Source organism: Panthera pardus, unplaced genomic scaffold (assembly GCF_024362965.1).
Source record: "Panthera pardus isolate Hobbes unplaced genomic scaffold, ASM2436296v1 HiC_scaffold_22, whole genome shotgun sequence".
NCBI lineage: Eukaryota > Metazoa > Chordata > Mammalia > Carnivora > Felidae > Panthera > Panthera pardus.
In genome coordinates, this window is record NW_026526788.1 from 16,204,375 (window position 1) to 16,220,177 (window position 15,803).

The 15,803-nt window shown below is 40.2% G+C and overlaps 1 protein-coding gene across 17 annotated transcripts in view; it reads right to left on the bottom strand.

Moving 5' to 3' along the window:
- PCDH15 (protocadherin related 15) overlaps window positions 1-15,803 on the bottom strand; it is a 1,681,879-nt gene that overhangs the window by 564,859 nt on the left and 1,101,217 nt on the right. Inside the window, exon 1 of one of the 17 annotated variants that reach the window (XM_053910272.1) lies at window positions 9,257-9,354. The exons of the other annotated variants lie outside the window; for them this stretch is intronic. Coding sequence (XP_053766247.1) covers window positions 9,257-9,326 — 70 coding nt within the window. The 5' untranslated portion in view covers window positions 9,327-9,354. Of the gene's footprint in view, window positions 1-9,256; window positions 9,355-15,803 lie in introns of those variants that run through there. 17 annotated transcript variants of the gene reach the window in all.

Consider the following 15,803-nt stretch of genomic DNA (forward strand, 5'->3'; position numbering starts at 1 on the left):
AAAAACTGAGAACAAACTGAGGGTTGATGGGGGGTGGGAGGGAGGGGAGGGTCGGTGATGGGTACTGGGGAGGGCACCTTTTGGGATGAGCGCTGGGTGTTGTATGGAAACTAATTTGACAATAAATTTCATCTGTTGAAAAAAAAAGTAGGTATATTAACACAATAAAAAAATAAAATAAAATAAAAACTATCAATTCTCCAATCCAGTAGGCAATAAATATGAGGCAATATGAACCCTAATTTGACAATAAATGTGCTTTTTTCCTACCAGATAGCTTTCTGATGAAAATTTTGGACAATACATTCTTGTTCCGCTAACAGATATGAATATAGCCCCTTCTGCTATCTTTTTTGTTTACATGAGTTTCATTTTGCTACCCCTAATTATTTCACTACAAATTCACCATCAGTTGATAGTTATAAGATGCTTATATTCCCATCATGTCATATCTGATGGGAATATAAGCAGCATATAAGTCATCCTCAGTTAAGTCAAATGTTTGGTCAATGTGCAATTAGGCTATGAATATGCATCATAAATTAATATTCTGAATACTATGTACTCTTCAGTACCCTTACTAAGGCTGCAGTATGAATCTAATATAATTCGTTATTCTTGCACTGTGAAAATTAATTAAAAATTATTTATTCAACATCAAAGTGTCATTTCCATGACAAAGACTAGATGAAAACAAACAAAATGAACTCAGAGTCCATTTTTCCTCCAGGTATCTGCCAGCAAACAGTCACTGAAAAGAGAGAGAGAGAGAGAATGTTTCATGCAAATAAAAGTGAGTTGAATTCCTTCACTGGTTTTTATAGAGATCATATATTTTTCATACAGTTTATGGTGAATGTAATGGCTATACACAGAGAACCAGTGTTAATGAGAATTTCTTGCTTACAAGTAGTCATTGATTTTCAATGTAGGACATGCGTACCTGAATCACTCAATAAATAAGTTAAATATATTTAGTCACATTTGTGAAATATAGAAGGAAAACAGTACAGTTCTTTTAGTTCTTGGAGAGATGGAGAGGTATGTCCTAGTTTTCATAGATCCTTTCCCCTGTATTCTACGCTAAAACCTTGCTTTGCATGAAAATAACTTAAAAAAAAAAAGAAAATAACGAACTCTGATGGCCACTCCCCCTGAAGATTTTTCTGTGTCAGTGTTAGCATTTCGGAACAATGAAGACTTGAAACAACTCCTCACAAAGAAACATTGCATATGAGCTTCAGAAAAAAATGAGAGATTTGTGGCAAGAAAAATAAGGAAGTCATGGTATCTTCAGTTAAAAAAAGGCATTTTAAGTTAATTATGTTTTCAGTGTTCAAACAAGATTTATAGAACCAAAATATAGAAGTAGCTTGTAAAAAAAAATAACTTCCTATTTTAACAACCAAGAAAAAAATAAGATGCTAAAACGGAGGCTGCTCTTAATAGCAATAAAACACCAAATACCTAAGAATCTATACAAAGAATATGTTTAATACCCATAAATGAATAAATAAAACATGAATGAGAGAGATTAAATGAATCTAAGAAATGGAGAGATATGCCATATGAATGGATTGAAACCCTGAAAAATGTTAAAATTTTCTAAAATTAATCAATACATTCAATATATTACCCACAAATATCCCAGTAATTGTGAAGAAATTAAAGAGTGCATTCTAAGATTTGTGTAGGGGTGCCTGCGTGGCTCAGTCGTTTGAGCGACCGACTTCGGCTCAGGTCATGATCTAACGGTTTGTGGGTTCTAGCCCCTCATCGGGCTCTGTGCTGACGGCTCAGAGCCTGGAGCCTGCTTTGGATTCTGTGTCTCCCTCTCTCTCTGCCCCTCCCCCACTCATGCTCTGTCTCTCTCTGTCTCATAAATAAACATTTAAAAAATTAAAAAAAAATAAAATTTGTATAAAATCTCAAGGTGCCAAGTATGTCTAAGATCAGCTTGAGGGAAGCCAACTACATTGGAAATCTGCCGTGCTAAGTATCAATGTGGATTCTAAAGCTACAGCAATTGAGACTGCACGGCTTGGGGGCAGGGGTTGGCAAATGGTAAATGAGAACAAAATAGAGTTTAGATAGAGACTCACTCATAAGGGATTTGCAATGCTGAGCCACTTCAACCTGGGTATTTAAAATAAATGAAATCTGACTACTACCTCACAAAAGCACAGAACAGATTATAAACACAAATGTGAAAGATAAAAAAGAACACCTCTAGATGATAAGCAAATATTTTCAAGATCTTTGGAGAGGTTGAGAGCTTCCTGAGCATAAAACAAAACCCACTAAACCAAAGAAAAGAATAGAAAAAATGTACTGCAATAAAATTAAGAATTTATCAATGGTTGATAATGCCATCAAAAGGCTGCATTATGAAAATAAAAATACCAAACCAGTGTATGGAATGATCCATAACTGAGAAAGTCTGGTGTCCAGAGCATATAAAGAATTAACATTCAATAAGAAAAATGAAAGAATGAAAGAAAAAAAAAACCCACGAAGTTAACAAAATGGGAAAAAGATCTTAATAGACATATCCCACAGGAAGATATTACAAGGTCGATAAATATACGGAAAGACACTCTGCTCATCTTTTAAATCAGAAAAATGCAAACTAAATTCATAATCATATAATTCAAACACCAGGAAAATGAACAACATTAAAAAGGCTATTTATAGCAAGTACTGACAGGAATGGTCTGCTTATATAACACTAATGAGAGTGCAAATTTGTAAAATTATTATGAGAAACAATTCGGCATTAAGTCCTAGAGTTGAACACAGGCAAATCTGGTGACACATGTATTACATTGCCAGGTATATGTACCCAACCCAAATGAGTGTCATGTACAGCCAAATTCACATACAAGAATGTTCATAGCAGCATTATTTATATTTGTCCCAAACTGGACACAGCCATCCTTAATAGAACGGATACATTCATTTTTATAATCATGCAGGGGGATTTAGACAGCAAAGAAATGAATGTAGAGTGAAACATAATCTTAGAGCTCAAGAAATCAGGGGGCTGGTTACTTGTGAAGGCAAGAGTAAGCATCTTGGAAGGAATGTGTACAGGGCATTCAGTACCTCCTGAAATTGGCAGTGACTATGAAGTTTTGTACATTTCATGAAAAGTTACCAAGTATTGTGCATTTCTTCTTATGCAGACTAAAATTCAGTAACTTTTTAAAACTTAAGACAAGTGCGTGTTTGGTTTTTTTTTTTTAAGGAAAATGGTGGGGTGCCTGGGTGGCTCAGTCCATTAAGCATCTGACCCTTGATTTCAGCTCAGGTCGTGGTCTCACGTTTCATGGGTGTGAATCCCGCATCGCACTCTGTGCTGATACCGCAGAGCCTGCTTGGTGTTCTCTCTCTCCCTCTGCCCCTTCCCTACACAGACCCACATGCACGCTCTGTCTCTCTCTCTCTCTCTAAAAATAAATAAACATTAAAAAAATGAATGTCTTTTATCTGCTGTTGCCAAATTACAACAAATTATAGGTGATTTAGTTCAACACATGGTGATAGAATGATATTTGAAATAACAATGCCCTGAACAGAAAGTTATATTTTATACCACAATTATAGGATGAAAAAACAAGTTATGTGGTTAAAGGGGTTAAAAAACTAACAATGTATTTGGATATTGGCTGATAATGAAAGAAGAGGAGAAGAGGAAAATGCATAGGATACAACAAATTTATTTCAGAATGCAACATTGAGTTTCTAGGTATGGACCGCTGCCAATGATCATGTAGCCAGCCATTAATTTATTTCCTAATTGCGTCCTTGCGTAAAGCCTTGTGCAGTATAGGTGCTTGATACATATTTGCTGACTGAATTTTGCAAGTGACACGCTTCAGTTCAGCCTGAGTCCCTTCTTACCCACAAGTGCTGGGGGTCCAGTGTACTTGAAGATCCCACTTACACCTCTGTCCCTGCCTATCGGGGACATTGGTGTGACACAGGCTCTCCTGATAGTGGTCCTGTAAGTAAACATGGGCACTTCTGAGTTCTGTGTGGGAGCATGTGACCTTGATGAAGCACATGATTCCAATACACATGATGGACGATATACATTGCATGGTTTTTACACTGGGAATGGAAGGTTCGTTTAAGAACTAAAATAAATCAAAACCTATTAACAGAATGGAGGAGAAAAAAAATCTCAAACAACACAGAATATTCATTTATCAAAATTAGACACCTGTCACTATTAAAAAATTCAGCACCTAGGAGGAAGGTAACTTCCTCAATCTGATGAACAACATGTAAAAATCAAAACAAAGCCACAGCTAACACCTGCAAGGTGACAACAGCCTCCAGCCTTGTCTTCCCACTCCCAGCGCCAACAGGCAGAGAACAGAAGACATTGGATCTAATGAGGAACAAATGGCTCCTGTTTATAGCAGCATGATTGCGTATGTGCCAAATCTTCCAAAATCATCAAAGTAACTACTAGAACTTATAAGGAAGCTGCACGTGGTCTCAGGTCACAAGGTAAATGCTCAAACATAGATGATGAGGAAAATCTTATAAACAGAAAAAATAGAAAATTAACATCTAAAAAGATGTCATTGACAACGTCACGCAAAGCACAGGAAACCTAGGAGCACATTTAACAAAAGAACGGTACAACCTCAGCCCTGGGAACACCCAAATGTGGCTGAAATAAAGTAATGAAAATCTACACAAAAGGGAGATATGCCGTGTTCATAGTTTGGAAAAATCAGTATTCTTAAGATGGCAATTTAACCCATGTATTTATAGATTCAATGAAATCTCAATTATAATCTCAGCCAAATTTTTACAGAAATTAATAATCTGACTTAAAAATCTTCATGAGGACACAAATGACCTAGAATAGACAAAACAGTCTCGGCAAGGACGACTAAAACTAGAGGCCTTGCGGTATCTGACTTTAATAAGGACCATAAAGGGACAGAAATAAGGAGAGATTGGCAAAGGGTAGACAAACAAGTCACTTGAACAGGCTAGATCAAGGATTGTCCAAATTTGTGAAGGGCCAAATATTAAATATTTTAGGCTCTGTGGGCCTAAAATATGAGATATCTGTTACTGCTTCTTCTTCTTCTTTTTTTTTTTTTTTTTTTTGATAACACTTTAAATATGTATCCACTGCTGTTAGTTTGAGGCCATGAGTCATAGTTTGGCAATGCCTGGAACAGAGCCAAGAAGAAGACCCTCAGTTGCCTTTCCAACAATACTTCAAAGGAATTTATTTAGTGGAGCAAAGACAATCTTTTCAGTGAATGGCTGGAGCAGCAGGGTATCTGTAAGAAAAACAAAATTTAACCTCAATCTCTACCTCCTGCTGAACACAAAAATTCATGTAAGAAGGATCAAGGTCTAAGTGTAAAAGTCAAAACTACAAGGCATTTAGAGGAAAACAGAGGAAAGTGTCTTCATAGCCTGAATTGAGACAACAATTTTAAGGCAGGACACGTTAGCAACAATCATTAAAAAAAAATTTAGACTTTTCTCAAAATTTACAATTTTGTTTTTCAAATGACATCTCTACATAAACCATATACTGGAAGGAAATAATTGCAAAACTTGTATCTAACAAAAAACTTGTATCTGGAATAAAGATACAACCAAACAATATGAAAAGAACTTTGTAAACGGGCCAAAGATTTGAAAGAGATTTCATGAAGGAAGACGTGTGAGTGGCTAATAACCATATGAAGTGATTGATATCCAATGATATGAAATTGTGAAAGAGGCAAAATTAATCTATAGTGATTGAAAGGGAATCAGTGGTTACCTGGGGAGGGGTGTGGGGATGACAGCAAAGGGCTGGTGGGAACTCCTGAGAGGAACACAGATGTTCTAGATCTTAATCATGCTGTAGTTACAGTTACAGCTGTATATAAGGGTCAAAATTGTGTAATTAACCCTTGTGCATTTCAATGTAGTAAATCTAAGTTCGAATCGCCATTATCATAATAATCACATGGGAGGTGGGAAAAAGGTGAAGATACAGTTGAAAAAAATAGCAGAACTTTGGTCACTGTCGAAGCCAGGTAATGAGCTGATGGGGGTTCGTCACGGCATTTGATTCACATTGCATAGACACTATTCAGGGTTGTAAGACTCCTTGAGTGAAAAGTATTTTGTTACATCGTTTTTCTAGAACGCTGGGTCTTTCCAACTTCTCACCTTACTAAAAAGATTTACAAAGGTGATTTATCTTACAGAAAAATAAGACTACAGTTATCCACTTGCGTCACTGATGGTAACGAGTGATCCAGGATTATATTTTTCTTTCCTGAGCCCTTAAATTAGCGTCCAAGTTTTTGAAATTTCATTATTGTATTGTATTGTATTGTATTGTATTGTATTGTATTGTAATTGATTGCTGTCTACAGAAGAAAAGGAGCCAAGGGGCAAAGAAAACAGAAAGCTTACTTCCTGAATGATAATTCTGAGCAGCACCTCTCAGTATATTTAAGAACATAACTATGCTAAAACTAACTCGTGCACGCTTGTTTTCTTTACATATGGACATGCACCATGTAGAGGTTTTAGTGATGTTTACAAGATGATGATATTCTTCCACAACAGCGATATTTCCTCTCTTAAAAGTATTATCATAGGACCTCCTGGGTGGCTCCATCAGAGTTAAGTGTCTGACTCTTGATTTCCGCTCCGTTCGTGATCTCATGTTTGCTAGATCCAGCCCTGCGTCAGGCTGCGTGCTGACAGCGCGGAGCCTGCTTGGGATTTTCTCCCTCCCTCTCTCTCTGCCCCTCCCCTGCTTGCATGCTCTTTCAAAATAAGGAAATAAACATTAAAAGAGTACTACCATAGAGATGAGCATTGAATAATGTCTACATATAGAGTGACAAAGAGATCATACCATTTATTTATTTTTTTTTATATTAAAAAAATTTTTTTTAACGTTTATTTATTTTTGAGACAGAGAGACAGAGCATGAACGGGGGAGGGGCAGAGAGAGAGGGAGACACAGAATCAGAAGCAGGCTCCAGGCTCTGAGCCATCAGCCCAGAGCCCTACGCGGGGCTCGAACTCGCGGGCCGCGAGATCGTGACCTGAGCTGAAGTCGAACGCCCAACCAACTGAGCCACCCAGGCGTCCCATACCATTTCTTTAAAGTATGTGCTGGTATCATGGATGTAACAACAAAGGTTATGCATTCCACATTAATAATTTGCCTAATGAATATCACAGTCCAGGTGGTTTTGAAAAGGAAGTCTGTTATTTCCACAAAGGCTAACACACTGTTGCATGTCACCTGGGCTCTACTTACATCACGTAGAAGAGACAGAGGCCAGCCAGTGACAGCTAGAGCTGACGCTGTGGCTAAGCTCACCTGGTCCTTATTCCAGCTGCCTTCTCTCGCATGTTCCTGAAATGCATACGCTGAGAAGCTAAAAACCGTACTTAAAAGACTGAGTTGTAGCTCGGATTCTGAGCGTGGTGAGGCTACTCTGACAAGACGCTTCTTGCACGAGACATTGTTCAGAAGGGATTATAAGAGGAAAAGCAGGTGACAGGCACGTGTGTCTGCAGGTCTGGATCACAGCAGAAATGTGCGCTTGTGCAGTTAGCAACTGTGGAGGCAGCCTTCTGACTTCAGGATTTCGAATCGTCAAGGCGGAAGTTCCTATGGCAGTCCTGTTATGTTGTAATTTTGTAACTTGCTTCTGAAAGGTCAAAACAGAGTTGGCCTCTTCTGCCCTTCCAATATGTGAGCTATTTATATCACTCAACAAGCCCCTTCTGTTTCACGTAGCCAGAATGACTTCTGCTTTTTCCTAACCAAGGTCCCTGGAAGGACCAACATGACAGATTTCACACAAAATCTTTCTGTCGGATATAAGCGACTAGAGGTGGAAGCTCTCTCCCAAGGAACATGTGATACGGAACAGAGTCAGTAATCCTGGCGAAGTACCTGATTTCAGGAGTAGCTGGCCCCCGCTGGGGACATTAGCAGCCTCACACTCGAAATACTCTGATAGTATTTATGGCTACCACCACTTACAACATGTTCGACTGCTTTTTTAGTCTTCCCGAAACCATCGCCCATCTCCTACCCAGTTTCACACACGCCTGTGGGAATCCCACAACTATAACCATCCCGCATAAAGGCATCTATCAAAATAGAACGTAGACACAATCTCCACTGTTGAGCAGGGAAGAGAAGAGGGATGGGTTAATAATAAGGGCGTAAAGTGTGCTGCCTCTGAAAGCCTGGGAAGGAATGGGTGTGAAGAAGAGATCTCTACCTGCATATCCAGGTATGTTTGCCTATATGTGCGCAGTCCTGAGGGGAAAATTGGTCTCGTCTTTCCATTTGATTGCTTAAAGCACATCACAGCTCCCTGACTTACCTTTCTTAACAAAGCAAGTCGGGATGCAGAATGATCATGGCTTTGAATTTGGCCATGACTTTTCATTTATCTCTTTTAGGCTTTGCTTGACTGTGCAGCTCTGGGAGCTAGCGTTCAAAGGCAATCATGTGTTCAAAGAAAATACTTAGCTGGGAATATTCGATGCATTTAATAATTCTTGTACGTATTATAAAAGCTTTTGAAATGCTAGCATTTATGTAAATAATTGCACAGAAACACCTTTCTTTTGGAATAAATTACTCAGAGTCCTGTTTTATCTATTTCCACATAGTCTGTTCACTTTTTGAAGAAACTCACCATCTACAAAATTTCTGAGGAAAACGGAAGCAGGAAGCCTCCTGAAGATACAATAATATGATTACCTTGACTTCAAACCCTGAAGGTAGGCTCCTGCAAGTGAGGCTAAAATGTAAATTTTAGTGAGGATTCTATTAGAAATGCAAAGGCAACAGAGACTTTCAGAAGTGACAGCCCCACTGTGAGCCAAAGAGAGAAAATAATGAGTCTGGCGGAGCTGGCGTTGTAGAAGCGAGGGTCTGATTTGCTGGGCTCTGCAGCCTTCAATTACAGAAAGAGCCAGAGTAGTGCTGCTCTACATACACGTGGTAGAACTTACAGAGAAATGGTATACAGGATCCAAGAGCACGTGTGTGTGTGTGGATGTGTGTGCACTACGGAAAACTCTGGAAGTTACTCAAAGGAAAAGCTCCTGGTTTCATCATACAGTGCATGATCCAGGTTGATCCATGCTGTCTGCACAGGTAGTGGGGCATTAACAATAGAATATTTAACCACAGGCATGCCTGTATTCCAATACATACAGGGCCCATTACACTTACAAACTGATGAACTAGGCTTTCTCTTCTGGCAGATTTGAAACACCAGTTTCCACTGTACGTGCAGAATCATTTTAGTCACACAATCAAAACTGAAAGAGATACAAGGGGCAACTGTAGTATCACTGATCTTTTAAAAGCCAATAAGAAGACCAAGCTGTAGATCATATTTTGGAAGGTATTGAGCCTTTAAGATCTAGCATCAGACTGCTGGCTTTGACTCACAGCCCTATCATTCACTAATAATGTGATCCTGGGAAGGCTACTTAAACCCTCTACCCATGGTGTCCAGATTTATACACTGGAAATCATATCATAGCTACAGGTCTGTCTCCTATACTGTGTCTGGAATGACACCTGGTAAGTGCTGGCTGTTGCTGCCATAATGGCCAGAGCATTTCTGGATAACTACTAATACTCTTCATACAACACTAGGCAGTAGGTGTGTTGATTACAAGAACTGTGTCTTATTCACTTCTGGATTCCCAGCATCTGAGAGCATGCCTGTCACACAGCAGTCACACCAGAAGCTTAGCTGAATGGATAAGACTCACCAGAGAGACCAATATTGAGTCCATCATGGTCATATCCTCAGTTTACCCTCATTACTTTGACTCGATTATTTGTCTTGCTCTCTGACTTCTACTTCAGCTAACGGCAATAAGGGAGTTGGCTCCATTGGCTTGTAGCAATGTGGGGCAAAATCTGAGGTTGGTTTTCCACTTGTACTTCAGTGAGGGATAGTAGGGGGGTACACCACACTGGCCATTCAACTCTTCAGGGCCCAAACCTTTGTTTATTCACCTTTAATAGTGACCTGGGAGCATGATGGAAGCGCATGAAGAAAAGCTCTCAGGAGGTAAGCAGAAGAGTAGGTTTGGGGATGAAGGCACATGGCTGGTAAAGGAGACAGGAGCTCAGAACAGAGGGAGGCTGGTAACCAAAGAACGAAAGTAAGTGTCATGGTTGGTTACCTGTTTGTCCAAGATGAGTTCCTTCTGGGTCCCAGGTTACCCAGTCTCTAATGCACTCAAATGCAGAAGTCTACAATGTAAGTATTACTGGAGCCTATTATTGGAAAACCTACATTTATCAAGGCACTTTACCTGGATCTAGAACTCTAGACATATATAACACACATATAATACACACACATGCATGTGCTTCTGTGTGGGTGCATGTACACATACATATAATATGCATGCACGTGCATCCACGTAGGTACATGTACATACTCAAACATGTGTGCTTCATGTGGGTGTATGTACACACATAATATGCACACGTGTACTACTGTGTGGGCACATGTACACAGACATATAACATGCATGCATGTATTTCCGTGTGGGTTTATGTACACACATAATATGCACACATGTACTACTCCATGGGTACACCTACACATACATACACTATGCATGCATGTACTTTCATGTGGATGTATGTACATACTCAAACACAATATACACATGAGTGTACCTCTGTGTCAGTACACACACACACACACACACACACACACACACATACACATTCACAACTGAAGTCCAACTCCAACCTTTTCATAAAGCAGACTTTGTTCAGCACACAGATGTCTCCCAAACTCTTCTCCATGTCTCCCCAGTATAAAGTCAACAACTGTAAGTGCTACTCCACTTCTAATTCCTTCATTCGCTTTTTTTTTCTGCTTCTGGGCCCTTACATGGGGCAAACAGGACTGATGCCAGAACTCTCTTAACTAGACTCATTGTTTTTTTGTTAAATTTATTTAGTTTTTGAGAGCGAGAGAAAGAGAGTGTGAGGGGCAGAAAGACAGAGAGAGTGGATTCCAAGCAGGTTCTGTGCTTTCAGTGCAGAGTCTGATGTGGGGCTCGAACCCATAAACCCTGAGATTATGACCCGAGCCAAAATCAAGAGTTGGATGCTTAACCGACTGAGCCACCCAGTGGACCCTAGACCCATTGTTTTACTTGGTTAAACTCTGTTTACTTTGCTCAACTCAACCCTGAGAGTTCAAAAATTTAAGTACAAATTCCTGTTCTACATTATAAAAGTGTTACCCCAAATACCTTGCCAAATTCCTCATTCCAGATATTCTGTTCAGTAGTATGTTTCTCTCTTCTAATTCAATGAATTTGCCTTCCAATAAATACTACCCAACACTGTACAGTTATCTGTCCCCAACCATCCATTCCCTTTAAGTAGAATTTGACTAAAAATGCTTTATCCTGCTGGGGATAATCAGTAGAAGTGGCAATTGGGGGATGAATAAAGAAAAAAAATAGTAAAAGCAGATGGCAGAGCAGAAGTGAAGTTTTTACCACAAAGCCCTGGAAGAGGAAAAGGAATGTGAGGTAGAGTAAATGCAAAAGAGCCCTCCTGCAGCTGTTAGGAGGGAAAGAGCAAAGGTGTGTTCAGGAGGTACGAAGAATCTGGCTCTTTGAAGTTATTTCTCTAGGAACCTAAGGGAATGACAGGTGCAAGTAAACCACCTTGAGTTAGAAAATAAAAGGCATTGAATAGACTGTCATCAGAAGGCATAAACTCAATATGCATATTGCTGAGATGGAAATCTTGAGAAGTTTCTAGCAAACAATAGGTGATGGGTATACAGAATGCTATTTGCAGAAAAGGTGTAAAATTAAGACAGGTACAGCATTCCTGTCATGTTTTATTTACTTAATAGGTTGCCCATCATAACACTTTATTTCTGAAAAATACAAAACTAAAAAAAAAAAAAAAGTGTTCTTCATAAAACAGCCTCCTGTCATGGAATGTCTACTCTCAGAGAGATTCCAAAGGGATTTCACATAAGCTGCAGCCTCCGGGGGGCTTGGCCAGGAGATCTGGAGGAAGAATGCTTCTGGCAGAGGGCAGAGCTAGTATAAAAATACTGCTGGTGGGAATGCAAACTGGTGCAGCCATTCTGGAAAAGAGTATGCAGGTTCCTCAAAACGGATCTACCCTACTATCCAGAAACTGCACTATTAGGTATTTATCCAAAGGACACGGGTATGCTGTTTTGAAGGGGCACATGCACCCCAATGTTTATAGCAGCACTATCGTTAATAGCCAAAGTATGAAGAGACCAAATGTCCATTGATGGATGAATGGATAAAGATGTGGTATATATATACAATGGAGTGTTACTCGGCAATCAAAAAGAATGAAATCTTGCCATTTGTAACTACGTGGATAGAACTGGAGGGTTGGTATGCCAAGTTAGAAAATGAAATATGTGATTTCATTCATGTGTGGAATTTAAGAAACACAACAGATGAACATAAGGGAAGGGAAGGGAAGGAAAATAAGGTAAAAACAGAGAGGGAGACAAACCATAGAGACTCTTAAATGCAGAGAGAGAAAAAACTGAGGGTTGCTGGCAGAGAGGTGTGGGATACACTAACTGGGTGATGGGCATTAAGGAGGGCACTTGTTGGGATGAACACTGGGTGTTACACGTAAGTGATGAATCACTGGGTTCTACTCCTGAAACTATTATTACACTATATGTTAACTAACTTGAATTAAGTAAAAGAAGCCAAACCACACCAACAAAAACAAAGAAACTTTGAACTCACAAAAAAAGTCCTAAGAAAAGAAGTAGCCCAAGACATTTGAGGAACAGCAAAAGAGACTCCATTTTGCTGGAGAAAAGTGAACCAGTAGAGTTGAAGTGATGGGGTTGGAGGAATGGGCGTCCTGAGTGAGTGAATGAGCTCCTGAGTGACCCAGCACAGGAGAGGGGTGCAGGGGCCAGACTTGGGTCCTGCAGAGCCCACTCTGCCTGCGTGTGGAGGACAGAAGCAAAGGAGTAGGCATGCGAGCTGAGAGAGGCAGTAAGAGAGCACCGCGTGCCCATCAGCAGGGAACGACGCTGGCCTGCATCCCAGCGGCCATGGCAGGTGGAGGGTGGAGGCCCATCTCAGAAGAGTGCACTGGCTTTCCTAACATGCTCAGCACCGGCAGAAACCAGTGCACTTTTCCTAATAGAGATTATACACAGAAATATTTTTTTAAGGTTTTTTATTTATTTTTAAGAGTGCGCGCACGAGAGAGAGCGAGCAAGAGAGAGTACGCCCAACAGACAAGGGGCAGAGAGAGGGAGACAGAAAACCCCAAGGAGGCTCTGTGCCATCAACACAGAACCAGATGTGGGGCTTGAACCCATGAATGGTGAGATCATGATCTGAGCCGAAATCGAGAGTCGTGCGGTTAACTGAATGAGCCACCCAGGGGCCCCCGTGCATAAATATTTTCAAATGGACACTGCTCACATATCGCCAGTGGGACACAAGTGTACCAATACAGAATGGCGTAGATATGACCGTGGGTAGGCCTGGGATTTAATGGGCTTCACGTCATAAAATGTGAAGCACCTTGCTTCTCATGCTGCATTATTACTGTACCCTGTAGTTAACTTTCTGCCATTGCAGTTAGTGCCTCACTGAATAATGGTGTCTATTATTAAATATTACATCTGTAGGAATTATCACTGAAGCATTGAACACCAGCATCGCATGAAAAAAAATAATGTTCTTGTTTTTACTTAAAAAATTCAGAATGCTATTCCAAAAATGATAACCTAAAATATGAGACGATTTCAATTGGATGAAACCATAAGTGAAATATTTTTTAAAAAGTCTCTGACTGTAGCTTTTCAATAACATGAAATCAATATTTGGATTCTGACTAGAGTTTGCCTCTGAAAATTATAATACAAAAAATAGCTACTATTATCATTTAGGCATTAGTGTATATTAAAACACTAGAGTATATAAAATAAATTCCATTTACTATTGAACTTTCATATGGATGTTATAAAATAAAAATAGTGAGCATATATTCCAATAAAGTACAAAGGAGTAACATGTTAGGCTCTTAGTGTAAAATGTCTTATAAACACACCTATTTATACCTTTGACCTAAGCAATTAAAGCTTTAATGATTTGAGCTAGAGGCTATATTTTCTTTTTGTTTAAGTTGATTTATTTATTTTGAGAGAGAGAGAGAGAGAGAGAGAGAGAGAGAGAGAGAGAGAGAGAGAATAAGACAGAGACACACACAGAGAGAGAGAGAAGGGGGACAGAGAGAGAGCGAGCGAGAGAGAGATTGACAGAGAGAGAGAGAATTCCAAGCAGGCTCTGTGCTGTCAGCACAGAGCTCAACGTGGGGATCAAACTCATGAAATGTGAGATCATGACCTGAGCTGAAGTCAAGAGTCAGATGTTCAACCTACTGAACCACACAAACACTCCTATATTTTCTTTTTTAATTTTATTATTCAGGGGCCCCCTCTCTTTCTGCCCCCCACCCCCACCCCACCCCCGCTCACTCTCTCACTCGTTCTCTCTCAAAATTAATGAATAAACTTTAAAAAATCTGATTATTCATAAATCTGAGTTAATACAGATTTGGGAATGACCAACGAATGAGTTATCTTTTCACTAAAAACCCCACAAAACTTAGCTTTGCAGATAAAGCCTAGCGCACCTGTGGTGGGGCCCTGCACACTGCATAAAGCTCCTCTTTTCTGAGAAGCGCCTAGAATCATGAGTTCTTCTGTAGCTCCAGATTTGTAGACGTACTTCTCTTACGGTTGCAAGAACGTGGAGAGAAGTGAAGGGAGACAGCACGCAGAATGTGACTCCTGTCACCAGACTGGCTAAGAGCAGGATTCTGGAGCCAGGCTGCCTGGCACGACCCACAGGTCCATCACGGGCTAGCTATGTCCTCCTCAGCATGTTGCCTCTTCTGTGTCTCAATCTGCACGTCTGTAACATGAGCATGACAGTGTGACCTAATTTATACCGTCGCGAGCATGCACTGAGCTAGTGCATGTGACGTTCTCAGAAGGACACCTGGTAAACGTCCAGTAAAATACTGTTTACTGTCGATTACACGCGTCACGTCACACACATTACCGGTTAAGGAAATAGAGACAATTTAGAGCATGGCTCACCAGCAGTGGCATTATTGGCATTTGGGGCCAGGAGACTTCTTCATTACGAGGGGGCTGTTTGCAATGCAGGATGTTAAGCACACCTCTGGCCTCTAGATGCTAATATGCCCTCCTCCTGATTTCTGACCATCACGAATGCCTCCAGACTTTGCCAAATATCCCCTAGAAAGTCAAACTGCCCCCTGGCTGAGAGATGGAGATTTACAGTAACCACTCGAAGATCACATCAAACCCTCTGGCTGGATTTGACTAGCGTCACTGGAGGAGCATAGCCTTACCTTCCAGACTTATCTTGCCTCTGCCAGTCAGAGCAACAGACACTTCACGTTCTGTGCATCTGCACATGCGCTCATGGTCTATAAATCAAAGAGTTTATCGTCTGCCTTCTATGTCCACAAACAGTGGGGATTTTCATTAAACGGTAGCATGGAGAAATTGAGAACCATAGGAAACTTAGGGACACAGATCCCATCTGCCTAACTTCCTCCTTCTCGATCCTGTTGTACTCCATAAGTCTTCTCTGTTTGGCCTCACATCTCCTTACAGCCATTTCCCCTCTAAGCCTGAGGTTTCTTCTCTGCATATTTTCTA